The following is a 13,772-nucleotide window of genomic DNA, read 5'->3' as shown; positions in this document are numbered from 1 at the left end:
GGCGATAATCTTAATCTTAAAAGTATTACTTAACATATTCTTCTACTAATAGTGTAGGGGTTGGGGAGGATTTAGAAGTTTTCTTTTCTTTCATTTTGCTTTCTACCTACAATGATTCCTTACAAAATAAAATGTTGGAACATTAAGCCGCGAGAGCAGAACACTGCCAGTCGAGTAAATTCTCCACATTTACTATAAATTCGTTTCTTTCTTTCTTTTTTTTTCGCCGTTACACGTCTTATGTGAGTAGTACTGTGTTCACGCCAGCTCCTAAACCAATCAGAAGTAAGTAGGGTGGGCCTTAGCGGAACTTGTTGCAACAATATAAAAAAAAAAAAGAGAGAGAAAAAAAAGAAAAGGAAAGGAAAACACGTAATTCCGGGTGTAGGTGAACGCCACGGACCGCGGACAAATGCAGCATCCCGGACCCATTTGGTACCTTACACCGGAAAAGCGCGATGTGTCGTTGACCAATAGGAGAGCGCTGCCTGCAAACTCCTCCCATTTAAAAACCGAGACCGCTGGCTGTGTGTGCGCACCTGATTGGCTGTTGTGTGAAACGTCTCCCCGCCTATTGGTTCAAACCTTATCGAAGAATTTGGGAGGGGTTGGGGAAGAGGGAAGCCGGGTACCTGCTTTTACTCTCGCCCCAATCACTTTCAGCTCAAGTGAGGCTATTTTTTTTAGGCACTACATCTCTGCACCGACTCGTCGTCGTTCGTGTCGTGGACGTAAAGGTTGGGGAAATCATTACCTTCCTTTTTTTGTGTGTGTGACAACCGCAGGGAAGTGCGTGCTTTTCTGGTTTCTCTTATGTGGGTAGAATATCTGCGCCAACCTGATTGTTTAGCTGCACAGCTGTGGAAAACACATATCTGCATATCCTCGGTGTTCTTTTAGCGATGGTTTTGACATCACTTACTCAGTTACTCACTTAGTTTGTCAACGACTTAAAACCTATCGTCACTTGGACGATCTAATATGAATTAGCTGGCACTGCATGTCGCTGTCACTACTTCGCAATACTACCGTTAAAAGGACCACGACAACAGTTCTTATATATAAATATGTGCATGTATACGTCGTTGTTACGCGTAGCAGACCTTTTGCGGTCCTCATCCATCGTTTTTTTTTTTTCCTCAATGACTGGCTGTTCTCAGTCTCCTCCCCATCGGGCGACAAGGAAGCTCCCCGCTTATGTAACTCCAGTGGAAACGCTCGTAATTGATGAAAATTCAAAGGTTCATGTTACGTTCATACTGTTAGTATGTACATGCCTGCTAGTGCGCGGCTTTAAGAAGCTATCAGAATGTAAATCAGTGGTGCTAATCACATACCTGATCTCTGCGAAAGTGTAACTTGTGCCAGTAGGTCCTGAATGAGATGGCAGCCTGAGGGGGGGGGGGGGGGGGGGAACAACAAAAACAGAAAAAGAAAAGAAAAGACAAACATGAATGCATTCGTTGCTGGTGGTCATGGGGGATGTCAGTGTTACTCTTTTCCCCACCAAAAGATATATACATAATGCTGACGATAATCCACTCTAAACTAGATTTAAAATATAGAGAGTAGTCAGCAGAACATAAGCTTAAAGTCTAATTTACAAATTGTTTTCATAAATATTTTTCTAATAAAGAAGCAAATCTAAAGACTTTTTTTTTTTCTCGAGAAATGTCCAAATCATGATAGTTTTCGCCCTCACTTTTTTTTAGACATAAAATAATACTAAAGGTAAATATTAGTGTAACAAGGCTTTAAGCCCGTTTCTAATACAACTACAGATCAATCGGTTAATAAAGCTCTTCCAGTGGTGCTGATCAGGTGGACAGAAGCAGAAACTGCCTTTTAAAGCTTCTCCACACCATGTGTACACTGGCGCAGTGGCAGTAGAAACTTCCATTGTCTCTTTGTCATGCGAGAGGTGGCAGTTTAGGGTTTAGTACCATGTCGTTGATACCACTGGGTGTTGCTGGTACTACGACGCAGGCCTGCAGGTGTGAGAGGCTGAACCTCGCTGGCTCTTGCCCTCTCTGAACAACACACCTCACTCACCAGTGGTCATTCTTGTATTTCTTGAATGACTCAGCATTTCTCAGCAATGTGATGAAATGCTTGGGACCTGTGCGCTTCCTTGACAGAAGATTTTGTTTTTGTACGTGTTCATTTGCTGTTGCTGGTTTTGTGCACAGGCGCTGCATAAGATACACTGTGCAGGGTTTACAGTTTCACTTAAGGTATTGGATTAATAGCTTCATGCATTTCACAAACTCTAGAGACATCTGCCACGGTCCCTTAACTGAACAACTCACTGGTGTGCAGTGTTGTTGGGATTACTCCATAAAAGTAATCCAACTACTGATTACAGATTACTCCTTTAAAAGTAATCTAATTACTTATTTAACTACTTTGTTTCATAAATAATCAATTACTAATTACTTTAGTTAAAAAAAAAAAAAAAAGATAAAGTAACAGTTGCTCTTAGTGAAAATACTTACTCGCCAGCACTGCTGGTGTGCTATTTGGACCAATGAATGAGCAGTCAACCCATACCAATGCATACATTTGTCGGAACCTTTAAGAGATATTCTTTCCCTGAGGCAGTCACGCTTATTATTACGTGTGCATGTGTCCGCCAACAGGCTTCACCATGTCTCAGAAGATCAACGCAGGTTCTGTGGTGGAGATGCAGGGGGACGAGATGACTCGGGTCATCTGGGAGCTCATCAAGGACAAACTCATCTTCCCATATCTGGAGATGGATCTGCACAGGTGAGGAAGAACCCTCTGCTGGGCGTGAGCGCCACTGTCATGTAACATTTTCCATTGTGTATAACTGGTAACAACATGTTTGTTGTTGTCATTATGGAAGAGTCAGAAGATGAAACATTTCGAACAGTGTTCAGGCTTTTAGTTTCTGTTAATTATTTCAGTTCCCGCTACGGAACATGATTTGACTTGAATAAATATGCAAGTATTTGTATGTATTTATGTATTTACTTATGTAAATTGCCTGGGATCAGTGATAAATATTGGAGGAGTCTTTCCTGATCCTCGTTCCTGGCTCTCCCTTGTTTTATTATATTGCATAATAAGCGCTAAGGAAGTTTCACCAGCTTGTCCGTTTGTAGTTGCGCAATGATAATACTCACAAAAAAAAAAAAAAAAAAAAGATTTTCTTCAGTTTTGCCCCCATGCGTACACACAGCATATGATATGTACTAGTATCAACCGCAGTGTATGTTGTGATATGGGGAAACTCTCATGTCTAGAGCCTGGACAATCATTTGGAGTTGTAGCAGATTTACTGTCATGATTGTTAGATTGCTGTCGCTGTTTGGTTAATTGTCCTACTGTGTATATTTTGCTAGGAACAACTATCCACAGTCAGGTTAGGTTGAGTCTGACAACTGTCAAATATTTCCTACTTTATGTGGACTTTGCTTTGGAGTTTGAATAATGATGCTTCTGTTGCTTTTACCTACAGAACTGTGTTTTCCTGACATTTAAACCAAGGTCATTTTTTTAGAATGTAATTAGAAATTATTTTTTAAAAAGATTTTCACTAGCATGATTCATGTCAATTTTTGCCTTTAAAAGTGGATTGGGCGAATCCTGGTGACTTAGAAATTTCACAATCGGCAAGGATGTCATTAACCTCTTAGCTAGAGAAATGAAAAGATAAAAAAACATCTGTTGTAATAAAAGATTGCAAATAAGTTATCAAAACATTTAAAAAATAAAGTTGACATCAACTTTTCACAAAAGCTGCAGCTCATATTTAATCCAAGTGTTCTGTGTGAGAGAGAACTGCCGCAGCTCTATTGAGTCAATAACTCTGACATAAATATGAATGAGCTAAAGGTTCTTGCCCAACCTGATAATGTGCCTTTAAGCCTTTTTTGTTTTTGTCTGCCGTTGTGAAGCAAGACGTCGTGAGGTCATGGGGGGGGGGAAGGGAGTAAGGGAACTGGGTGAAAGGTCATGGGTGCTCGTGTATGCTGTTAAACAAAGCCACTGGGTACACAACAAAGCACAGAACGTTAATTCTTAAAGGGAACAAGTAGCACTTTAAACCAAGCGCAGGTATCAGAGAACACTACCGGGGCCAAGTGGTTCTTGCTGCTTATTTGTCACCAGCGGGCCTTTCAGTCGTCCTGGAAGAGGCCGAGTTGTCATTGCACAACTCATTCCATTCCGCTCGCTGATTTTTCTCTTTAATGGTTGAATTTGAGTGCCGAATGTATTAGCACAAGTGCGAGGCCTGGCATCGGTCCAGGTCACATTCTCAGCGGTAAACAAGTTATGAGTTTTGCTCACGGGCTTTGACCCGGCGGTGATATTTCACGACCTTTAAACTTGGCCATATAAAGAAGCAGATACAGAGTGCGTCTGTTCTCGTTGTTCCACGATGAGGCTTTTGCAATCTACATGGTCTATTTGTTTTTCTTTTCCTCCCATTCAGGTTTTCTCTTTCTGCCTACTCATAGGTAGACTAATGATGATAGAGTTATGTAGTACTGAGGTCTGGAGTTGGGGTTTAGGTTGTTGATGACTTCCATCGTTGCGTTTCGATCGTATCAAAATGAAAATGCTACACAGTTTTGCTCATTTTGCTTGATGATTTTGTTCATGTAATGTCTCATGAGGTCCCAAAAAAAAATAAAAAAATGCATGGACAGAAGTGAACTTAATAGATGATGCATAGTACAGCGTCATGTAGCTTGAAACTTGAAAATGAACTTTACCGATGTGTGCTGCTAGTGATGTTGTTTGTCGCTGCCCTGTCAGTGAACTCCCCAGAAAAAGAGATGTGATCATCCAATACTTTAGTAAAGGTCCAGTGTGTCAAATTTGGCTTCACTGATGATTTTTATATTTATATTCATATTTTATGATATACATTAATAAGTGTATAGTGTATTCTCACAGTACAATAAAAGTGAGAGAGATATATACATATATGTATATACACATATATATAGATAGATAGATAGATAGATAGATAGATAGATATACATCAGGTGGGCTTCCTTCAAAATTTTAGACATTTGCCTTTAATTTCATAATTACTAAATTTTTCAGAAAACCAATTTAGCACTCGTGGCCTTACAACACACAGCAATCAGTCCTCTGTAACATTAGAAGGGTGATGATACCTCCTACTTTGGTGACGACATCCACAGCCAGGTGTTGGTGTTTCCCTCTGTAGCCATCGGCAAAGCTGCTCCACCGAAATCGACAACAAAACATAAAGACCTCACTTCGGGTGCAATATTAGACCTTGAACGTTTCATATCTGCTGTCTTCTGGAACAGCTACGACCTGGGCATCGAGAGCCGAGACGCCACAGACGACCAGGTCACCGTGGATGCGGCCAAAGCGGTGCAGAAATACAGCGTGGGCGTCAAGTGTGCCACCATCACGCCAGACGAGAAACGCGTGGAGGAGTTCAACCTCAAGCAGATGTGGCGCTCGCCCAACGGCACCATCCGTAACATCCTGGGAGGCACCGTGTTCCGGGAGGCCATCATCTGCAAGAACGTCCCCCGCCTGGTGCCGGGCTGGACCAAGCCCATCATCATCGGCAGGCACGCCCACGGAGACCAGGTACTGACGGTTGTCTTAAGCTAAAGACGTGAAGAAAAGTTTGTTTTGTCCAAAGCGCATATTTTCAGTCACAGTTTAGGATTAAGGAAGCCCGTCTGACCGTGTGTTGGGTATTTAGGGCAAGATGGCAGCTAACTAGGAGCAAGACCCTTATTGCTCTATGTATATTCTCATATATACATATATATGAGAACCATTCTAAGTAACTTTTATTTTACTGCGAGTATACACTTTTATTAACATATTTATGGGCAGTATATTAAGCTTTTACCAATATAAAAATCATAAATTGTGGCAAATTTTATGCACTTGACCTTTAAGACTTAAGAAGAGAGAGTCTTGTTTTCTGTCTCTCATGCGTGCACACGAATGAGAAATGGTTGATTAACTTCAATGTATTGACTGTTCATGTGTTGCCAGTCCACACAAGGTTACTGTTACCACCCAGTTCAAAGGGATAACAGAGATGGAACCACATACCCAGATAGATATATATGCTATATGTATATATATATATATATGTATATATATATATATATATATATATATATATATATATATACATATATATATATATATATATACATATATATATATGTGTGTGTGTTATATATATGTGTATGTGTATATGTGTGTCTATACATACATCCGGTAGCCAGGGCGCATGATCAATTGGAGGCATAGTGACAGGACCGCCACTGTCACACATACATATATATATACTATATACATACTGTATATGTATATAAATATACATATATGTAAAATCCCACTGTTTGCTCATTTATAAGCCTAGCAGTAATTCTTCAATAGCGTAATTAATAACATGTTCTTAGGACGCACAACAAATGGATTTCTTTTGGGTTTTTTGACGCGTCCCATTACGTTGTGAGCTTATCACAAAATAAAAGGCCTCTGTCAATAATTGTGTTCCATCCGCTGTCCTTTGGACCCGGCTACTGCACCGCCCCTGCAGCCCAGACGGGCTTTTGTAATCTCCCAGGCCTGAACATGTTAGCTCAACGTGCTTTGCCAATGTCAACTGTACGCAGGGGGGGGAAAGATCCAGGTGAAGTGTGAGGCCCCGGCGAGTGACATGACGATCAACGAAATATGAAACTAGTCCCTTTTATAACAAACACCTCTGCCAAACACCTCTGCCATTTATAACTGTGTTGCCATGTGCATCTCAACAGTTTCCCCCCCCCTTGTATTCCTGTTTTGTTATGCAAAATAATTAGTTAACTTTTTCTCATAAGTAACGAAAAACATCCTTTTCTAAATACCAATTAACGCAATAAATTAAATTCTTTTCCTTTTGGCCAAAAACGACGTTTACTTGAAGTAAAGTCAGAGCAGCACCCGCGCTGAATTTGACCAGAACAAAACCAATCCTCATTGGATGGAGATCCAGACAGACACCAACTACCAACTACCAATATGCTGTGCAGAACAGTGGATCTAACTTTCTATCTCTACAACTTGCTTGCGTTCCCCACAGTACAAAGCGACAGACTTTGTCGTGCCTGGTCCTGGAACAGTGGAGATGACCTACACGCCCGCCAATGGAGAGCCAGTTAAATATGTCATCCACAAGTTTGAGGGTAAGGCTGCTTCCATGTCCCGTATGCACGCGTCACTGGATTAGCTAGCAGGTAGATGGTTAAACCTTTCCCTCTTCAAGCTGCCCACTTATTGGGCCTGTTTAATGTTTCAACAAAGTTTTGGATGGGTAAAAAACATGAAAATATAAGAAATTATTTTTTGTTAAAAGACGTTACACTGGTTGCTTTGTCACATTGTGTCACTTGGGAAAAAAAAGACACATCTACATCTAATCAAACGGGGCATTTAAAGGCACTCAAATTTCAGAGTCTTGATTGAACTTCCAACACAAAGTTTTTCGAAGCTTTTTTAAATCCCTGTGGATTCCAGAACCAGTTACCTTTATAGATAGAAAGAAATAAAAGCACTGAAATAAACAGAATCCATAATTTGTGCATGAAAGGGTTTAAAGACTATCATGCAGCAGCACTAAAGGCCTTACTGTGTGGAAAATTAGGTTTAATAAAGGTCGCTCTGAACACTGCAGTGTATTGAAGCAGCGTGTTGCAGTGATGATGCACACCGTCACCACTGTGACAGACCCAGATTTTCTTTCTGTTTCAATTGGCTTTTTACTGCCCAACCCAGTTCAAATGATTCAGTCGGGGAACCTTCTGCCTGATGTCCCACGTCAACAGCGACTTCATGTCACAACGCCGCACGCATATTTTTGCGCGTCCCTCTAGGCACCGGCGGCGTTGCCATGGGGATGTACAACACGGACAAGTCCATCCAGGACTTTGCGCACAGCTCCTTCCAGATGGCCCTGGTCAAAGGCTGGCCGCTGTACCTCAGCACCAAGAACACCATCCTCAAGAAGTACGACGGCCGCTTCAAGGACATCTTCCAAGACATCTACAAGTGAGACAAGTCGCCCGCTCTCTTTCACGTCAGCATGCACCCAAGTTGGAAGGCGGCAGGCTGTAACGACACGTGCCTGCTGCGGCTGTCGTTCCAGGGAGTACCAAGCTCAGTTCGAGGCCAAGGGAATCTGGTACGAGCACCGTCTGATCGACGACATGGTGGCCCAGGCCATGAAGTCCGACGGCGGCTTCATCTGGGCCTGCAAGAACTATGACGGAGACGTGCAGTCGGACTCTGTGGCGCAAGGTTGGTAGAGAGAGTCGGACCCGACAACCCGTGCCCACGTTTGCATAGCAGCCTCGTCTAAATACACCGCTGTAAGCTACGCTAAAACCTGCAGACTTGCAAGCTCTGTGGGAAATGCGCACGTGCAGCATCAGCACGATGCTGCTCGAAGAAGTTTCAACCATTTGTATTGATATGTTACACACACATGCATTCTGATTAATCAGATTAGAACACTGTCAGGAGCGACATCCATATAAGCTTGGTAAAGATAAACCATTTACTCGGCTAAAATGTTTTCGATCAAAACAAGTTTCGTATGAGGCCAGCACAGACTCTAAATGTATGCAGACGATGGTGAGGTGTCATCTTCATCCAAAGATGTTTTTCAGTGGACGCACATATTCTTCATTACATATAAAGGTAGCCCATAGACAAATTAAAAAAGGTTCACAAATGTGTTTCTAATGCACTCTTTGAATGGTTCCTGTTTTTAATATATAAATATATACAGTGCATGTGTATGTGTATATATACATATGCATATACAGGGGTGTGTGACTGCCCTGATCAACCCATGCAAGCCTCAAAGCATTTTAATTGGGTCTCATAGCATACAAATATACATATCATTGTCACTAATTATCACTAAAATGTTTTTTAAGTCTAATCTTCATTTAAAAAAAAAAAAGAAGTATGTATTTGTATGTATGTATGTATGTATGTACATACACTACCCGTCAAAAGTTTGGACACTCCTCATGCATTTTCTTTTTTATCTTGACAACTTTCTACACTACAGACAGATACCGAAGACATCAAATATGTGAGCAATATATATGTAATTATGCAGCAAAGAAAAACATGTTCAATAACTCTTTTATGAAAGGTGGCTATGTTGAAGAATTTAAATATAAAACATGTTTGAGTTATTTTACACTTTCATTGTTTCCTACATAATTCCGTGTGTGTTCATACACAGTTTTGATGCCTTCAGTGAGAAACTGCAATGTTAATACTAATGAGAATGAAAGAAAAGACATTCATAGGGAGTGTCCAAACTTTTGACTGGTAGCATACATGCATACATGCATACATACATACATGAATACATACATATACACATACATACATACATACATACGTACGCACAGAAATCTGGGTTTACAGCCCATTGAATCTCGTGAACTCACTCATGAAAGCATTTTTTCTCCAACAAGTTTTGCCTGCAGCCAATCAGATGTCTCCATGCACCTCCCTCAAGATTGCTCGTGCCTTTCTCAACAACCTCAGGACCTTAAGTGCTCGTTGCCTTTTGAGTCAGAAGCACTGCCTCTGGCTGTGCTGATGTGTTCATGTGATCTGGTGTAGAGCAGCGAGTCATCAGATTGGCTACACTCAATCCCCTTTCATGAAAAAAAATGTATTTGCGTTAGAGGAGTGAGGGCAGTGATTCAACAGTTCTCTAATAAATATCACAACATTCACATCTTTTGGAGGACAATTGCAAAATCCCCCAAAGTCCATAGAGTTGTTGATTTGATTCGTTGTTTCATAAATGTTTGGAGAAGACGAACTTTAAGTGTGTTCATCAGAAATGCATTTGCCAATAAGAAGCAGCAGACCAATGAAATGAAATGATGCGAAGCCTGCAGAGATCAGCTGATAGGTTTTGACCCTGGACTGGTTGCTGAGGCGGAGCAACTGCACCTTCTTTAGTCTATGTCAGGCATGGGCAAAGTACGGCTCAGGGGCCATATGCGGCCTGGTTAAGCTTTTTAATCCGGCCCGCCAAACTTATATTAATAGTAAGTAAGTTATAGAGAAGCTGTATTTCATCCATCTTTTCAGTGTTTTGAGAGTAATTTCTATAAAGCGCTAAATACCTCGGAGCTACAAAGACATATTTTGTTAGAACTTTGCTTTTGTTCATTTTCAATTGACATTAAAGTATTGTTTTCTACATATCCCATCATATATTTTTTCCTCCTCTGAGGTGGTTCACCAAAACACTCCATCCATCTGCTCCTCCTCCGGCCCCTCTGTCAAATTTTAGAACCCACTGTGGCCCTCAGAGGGTGGGCAAACATATTGACTTGTGGCCCCCAGAAGTCAATACGTTTGCCCACCCCTGTTCTATGTGTTAATTAATTCTACTGGAACTGATGTGATACTGTGTGTGTGTTTCAGGCTACGGCTCTCTGGGCATGATGACCAGCGTGTTGATCTGTCCTGACGGCCGCACCGTGGAGTCGGAGGCTGCCCACGGCACCGTGACGCGCCACTTCAGGCAGCACCAACAGGGCAAAGAGACGTCCACCAACCCCATCGGTTAGAACTTCCCAAACGAATGGCCTTGATTTTACCAATTGCAATGCGTTGCACGTGGGCTTGAAGTGGTCGTTCGTGGATGTTTTTCAGCATCCATCTTTGCCTGGACCCGTGGACTGCTGCACCGGGCGAAGCTGGACGACAACGCCAAGCTCCGCGGCTTCTGCGAAGCCCTGGAGGCGGTGTGCATCGAGACCATCGAGGCGGGTCACATGACCAAGGATTTGGCCATCTGTGTCAAAGGCCTTTCGAAGTAAGTCTGAGACGTTGCTCCTGCTCTGGCTGTGTTTTTCTGTCTTCACTGTGAGTGCGACCGCATCCGTGCCTTCAATCTAGCTGCTTTGATTTTTTTTTTTTTCCTCCTTTGGCACACTGTGCAATGGTGCTGGTGGAAGGACATGAATAAAGGAGGAAACAAGGTTTTATTTAGGGATGCACCGATACCACCACCAGAACGAGTAGGGTATGAGTGCTCGCTTTTCAGTACTCACCGATCCCGATACTGAGAACTTGATGAAGTCCATTGCACATCATATAATTACTTTGATTTTTTTTTCCCCCACGGATGTTCTTTTATTTGAACAACATTCCTCAGCGTGTTTTTCTAGGAGAGTGACTGTCACAAGTTTCGCTGCAGTACAAACACAAATTTAGAAATATGTCAAATGCATACAAATACAACTGGTATCAGTGTCATGGTATCAGTACATATGTTACGAGTAGAGTACTCAACCCTGGTATACTAGTATCACGTATCGGTACTGATACCTGATACTGGTATCAGTACCGATACCTGATGCTGATATCAGTACCGATACCTGATGCTGGTATCGATACCGATACCTTAAAAAGGTAATGATGCTGATACCTCATACTGGTATCGGTGCATCCCAAGTAAAAAATGAAAAAGCCCAAGTCCATCCGAAACGCATTTTCTTGCCCTCAATAATAGGAATGCATCATTATTATTATTATTATTACTATTATTATTATTATTATTATTATTATAATTATTATTATTATTAGTATTATTATTAGTATTAGTATTACGGTTGTTATTATCATGAGTAGTAGTAGTAGTAGTAGTAGTAGTAGTAGTAGTATGTTCTATATTTGATTGGATGTTTTCCGCTGAAGTGCAAGCACTGGATTTAACATGCGGTCACTCTCTCCTCTCTTGCAGCGTCAAGCGCTCCGACTACCTCAACACGTTTGAGTTCCTGGACAAGCTGGCGGAGAACCTGAAGATGAAGCTATCAAGCCAGCCCAAACTGTGATTTCACCTCGTTTGCCTTCTTTGGCCAGATAACCACAGTTTGACAAACACATCCTCACAAACTGACTGCTTAACGAATACTGAAATAAAAAGCCCACACAAAACTAAACTAGGCCAGATGTTGAAGAGGTCCGCAAGATGTGTGGAAAAAAAAACCCTCTACGTACAGATTGGCTGATAAATCGTCAGTGTATTCTGGTTATTCTGTCACCTGTGCTCAAGTGGAGGAAGAATCTTCCAGAGTCTCACTGCTGAAAGGATTCAGTCTCATTTCATGGGTTCCGTTTTAGCACTTTGGTTAGTTACCATTAAAAAAAAAAAAAAGGAAAATACAGTCATTGTATCGTGTGATCATCATGTGATCCTCATCAGAAGTGTATGGCCAGGCGTGCCATATAATTTTAATCACCTCCAAACACATACTTATGATGACCGCTGTGAATTGTGAATGTGTGTTTACGTCATTTTAACAATTGTTCTGATTCACATTGAGACTGAAATATTTTGCTTTTAGATTTTTTTCGCCCTTGTTAACATGCTTGTGGTTTTTGAAACAGACTGATGACTCACATTAAATGTGGTTTTGAAGAACTTTGCCTTTCTCTCCTAAATCAGGGCAGGACTCATTTGCTGCTCTCAATTTTACAACTTGCAAGAGGTCGAGGTGTTGCTCAATGTTGTGTTTTGTCCGAGCAACACTCCAAAACCCCAACACCCCAAATTAAATTCAATCCGTCTATATTACGTGGTTCAGTTCAAAGGTTGTCAAGGACAATTCCTCGGGGTTTCCTGTTCAGGTTGAACAAAATGTAGTGAAAGAATGACTTGACTTTGACTTGGCAGGGAACACCAGGTTGATCAGGGGCAGCACAGCACAGCACAGCACAGAAGAAGGTTGTGGGTTTAAATCTGGCCTGCAGTGTTTCTATGTTGACTTTTCATGGCCTCCATTCTGCCTACTGTCCACATTTAAATTATCCATAGGTTTGTGGATGGTTGTTTTGTCTCTCTGTTATTCTTGTGATGAACTGAACTCGCAGTTGCCAGAGCTGTAATCAACGTGATTTAGCTTGTAATTCACACAATAATGAATAATATATACATTTAAATAAAAAGAAATGCAAACAATTGTAAACTTGGACTCGTCAATACAAAGCAGCTAATCTCATATCCATATACAGTATGTGGCAGTCACTTATTTGATAACACGAAAGAAGGGCCAGGGATTATTCTTTGCAAAATGTTATATTATATAATATTAATCGATGAAAATACAAGTAATCCTCCTCCATACATCTGGAATATAAGCCATTTATTTTGTTATTTGGCTCTTTCAATGTTTAGTCATTATTATTATTATTATTATTTTAAATGGCTTCACTGAATGCAGCTCATTCTGAAAGGACGGTTTCATTTCTGGGGTGGTAATTTACAGACTAAAGACTCGCATTTACCATAGACTGGCAGTAGCTGCCAAACAGATACAAGACGAGTTTATTGGATCACGGTAATAACAATAACAAAAGACTTTTTGATGTTAGGGTGCAGGACGTTTAATTGTTTAATTGTTTTCTCATGAATTACAGCTGTTGATGTGTTGTTGCATTAAGTCAATTTGTCGAGACGCGATTTGCATTCCTCCACAGTGAAAATGTCTCCCCACCCACCGTGGTTGTGACTCGTTTGTCTCAGATACGAAAGTCTCATTCCCAGCCACAAGGTGTCAGTAGAGACAGGCGCACGTTTGACCTGTTTCAAGACACGCGTCAATTTGGCCGCCGGAAATGAAGTATGTAGAAGGAGTCTTCACTTGTTTCATCATCACCCTTTCTGAGATTACAGGTGAACTACAGAGGCACAATTT

General features: G+C 41.3%; 1 protein-coding gene across 1 annotated transcript; it reads left to right on the top strand.

Annotated features, from left to right (window-relative positions):
* Positions 1–393: 393 nt before the first annotated feature.
* Positions 394–12,000, top strand: idh1 (isocitrate dehydrogenase (NADP(+)) 1). The gene is made up of 9 exons (XM_076030787.1): positions 394–737; positions 2,640–2,769; positions 5,316–5,607; positions 7,109–7,211; positions 7,899–8,073; positions 8,171–8,322; positions 10,492–10,632; positions 10,723–10,885; positions 11,816–12,000. Exons 1-9 carry the CDS (start codon positions 413–415, stop codon positions 11,907–11,909), a joined length of 1,575 nt encoding a protein of 524 aa, XP_075886902.1. The 5' UTR covers positions 394–412; the 3' UTR covers positions 11,910–12,000.
* Positions 12,001–13,772: the final 1,772 nt, after the last annotated feature.

The sequence above is a fragment of the Nelusetta ayraudi genome, unplaced genomic scaffold (genome assembly GCF_046127955.1).
Source record: "Nelusetta ayraudi isolate G7.1 ecotype Tasmania unplaced genomic scaffold, CSIRO-AGI_Nayr_v1 ptg000031l, whole genome shotgun sequence".
NCBI lineage: Eukaryota > Metazoa > Chordata > Actinopteri > Tetraodontiformes > Monacanthidae > Nelusetta > Nelusetta ayraudi.
This window is presented reverse-complemented; position numbering and strand designations above follow the sequence as displayed.